The 2,065-nt window shown below is 50.8% G+C and overlaps 1 protein-coding gene across 1 annotated transcript; it reads left to right on the forward strand.

The window, feature by feature from the left end:
• The first annotated feature begins 203 nt into the window (after positions 1 to 203).
• On the forward strand, positions 204 to 1,084 carry RNF182 (ring finger protein 182). Its single transcript, XM_040967646.1, has one exon. The coding sequence runs from the start codon at positions 335 to 337 to the stop codon at positions 1,082 to 1,084; it is 750 nt and encodes a 249-aa protein (XP_040823580.1). The 5' UTR covers positions 204 to 334.
• Positions 1,085 to 2,065: the final 981 nt, after the last annotated feature.

Raw genomic sequence — 2,065 nt, forward strand, 5'->3', positions numbered from 1 at the left:
AGGGGATTTAGGCTTTGTCCTCCGTTGCATCTAATCTGTAAAGCTTGGGAAATCCCACAAAGTGCTTTTCAGGAATGCCTTTTCCATGACCTGCTTGCTCCATGAGAATCTCTTTGTTCTCTTTGCAGACTCTCCACGTGCCTGCTTACATTCTGCCTCTGAGATAGTTCTGCACAGAAGCTGAAAATGCCCAAAGGTGTCTGGCTTTTTCTACCACGTCCCTAAGCCCTTCTGCCTCTCTGCCTGATTGGGTCAATAGAATATTCAAAGGATTTCCTTAATCCAAGTCAGTCCTCATCCTGCGGCATCTGCAGAATTGTATCCGGAATCCAAGATGGCCTGCCAGCCATCTGAGGACACCGCTGAGTCTCAGGTGTCAGATGAGCTGGAGTGCAAGATCTGTTACAATCGTTACAATCTGAAACAGAGGAAGCCCAAAGTTCTGGGCTGTTGTCACAGGGTCTGTGCCAAATGCCTTTACAAGATCATCGACTTTGGGGACTCCCCGCAAGGGGTCATCGTCTGCCCCTTCTGCAGGTTTGAGACCTGCCTGCCAGATGACGAGGTGAGCAGCCTGCCTGATGACAACAACATCCTTGTGAACTTGACTTGTGGTGGAGGCAAAGGGAAGAAGTGCCTGCCTGACAACCCCACCGAACTACTGTTGACACCCAAGAGGCTAGCCTCCCTGGTCAGCCCTTCTCACACGTCCTCCAACTGCCTGGTCATCACCATCATGGAGGTGCAGAGAGACAACTCCCCGTCCCTGAGCTCCACGCCCGTGGTGGAGTTCTACAGGCCTGCAAGTTTCGACTCGGTCACCACCGTGTCACACAATTGGACCGTGTGGAACTGCACATCGCTGCTGTTCCAGACTTCCATCCGGGTGTTGGTGTGGCTGCTGGGCTTGCTCTACTTCAGCTCCCTGCCCTTGGGGATCTACTTACTGGTGTCCAAGAAAGTCACCCTCGGGGTGGTCTTTGTCAGCCTTGTCCCCTCGAGCCTGGTTATTCTCATGGTATACGGTTTCTGCCAGTGCATGTGCCATGAATTTCTAGACTGCATGGCACCTCCTTCCTCCTAACTGATTAGGCAGAGCCAGGCACTTGACAACGCGCTTCTGTGTTTGAATCTAGGGAATTCATGATTTATCTTGTCTTCTCTTTTGTGTCCAGGACATTCTAGAGAGCCCTGGGGCCTATGTTGGCAGTCTGTTTGCCATCAAAATGTTGACTTGAGTTTTTCCTGTACACTGGAGGTAAAAATGTTCGTTTCTGTGCAGGGGTTAGCAAAGAAACAAAACTATGTCAGCACACCCTCATGGCATGCTGGCTGCAGAGGAAGTCCCCAGAGCCAGGACAGTGCCTGTACACTGGGACTGGGGATGGGTAGCTATGTTGTGGGAGCACTCAGGGTGAGCCGCTGGCTCTTACTTCCAGGTGAAGGGTGGGGCTAGTCTCTCATGGCAGGTGCACTAGGGAGGGAGGCTGCTCCTTGAGCCTGCTGGGCGAGCCCTCTTGAGGCAGCATCACGTGTTTCCTAAGTCCTTGTTGCACTCTCTGCTTTGCTTCTCCCATGGAGACACCCGTTCCCTCCGTGTGAGCTCATTCCCTGGGGTGATTTCAGCTGAATGCCTGTTTTTAGAGGAAAAAGCATTGAGAGACTAGCATTGAAATCCCTTGCATGGCACAGGTGGCCACTCTGAGACACACGCTTGCTTCCATGTTTGTTTTCTTCTTCCTCAGGCTTCTCACAACAAGTGAACAGAATGACGTTCTCATAGAACAGCTCATGTTCATGGAAACCTTCTTGAAGCATTTACTTAGAACATTTTGGCTCATTTTGTTTGTTTGTTTGTTGTAAACCACGTTACCAGGTCAGCTAACCGTCACCCTGAATGGAGTCCCGTTTATGTCAATGGCTCCACATTTGGGAGGATTGCCTTCCCCTCCCCCATCTCACGTTTAAGTTGGAGAGGATTTGCTTCATGAAATTCCCGCCACAGTTTGCTGCATATTGTGACAAGGAGGTCCCAGAAATAGTTAATGAGCTGCTCAGGTTGACA

Source organism: Ochotona curzoniae, unplaced genomic scaffold (genome assembly GCF_017591425.1).
Source record: "Ochotona curzoniae isolate NIBS_2020 unplaced genomic scaffold, NIBS_Ocur_1.0 scaffold_461, whole genome shotgun sequence".
Lineage (NCBI taxonomy): Eukaryota > Metazoa > Chordata > Mammalia > Lagomorpha > Ochotonidae > Ochotona > Ochotona curzoniae.

What these genes read in the sequence shown, in the direction of transcription:
- RNF182 (XM_040967646.1), top strand. Translation starts at nt 335, where the DNA reads ATGGCCTGCCAGCCATCTGAGGACACCGCTGAGTCTCAGGTGTCAGAT.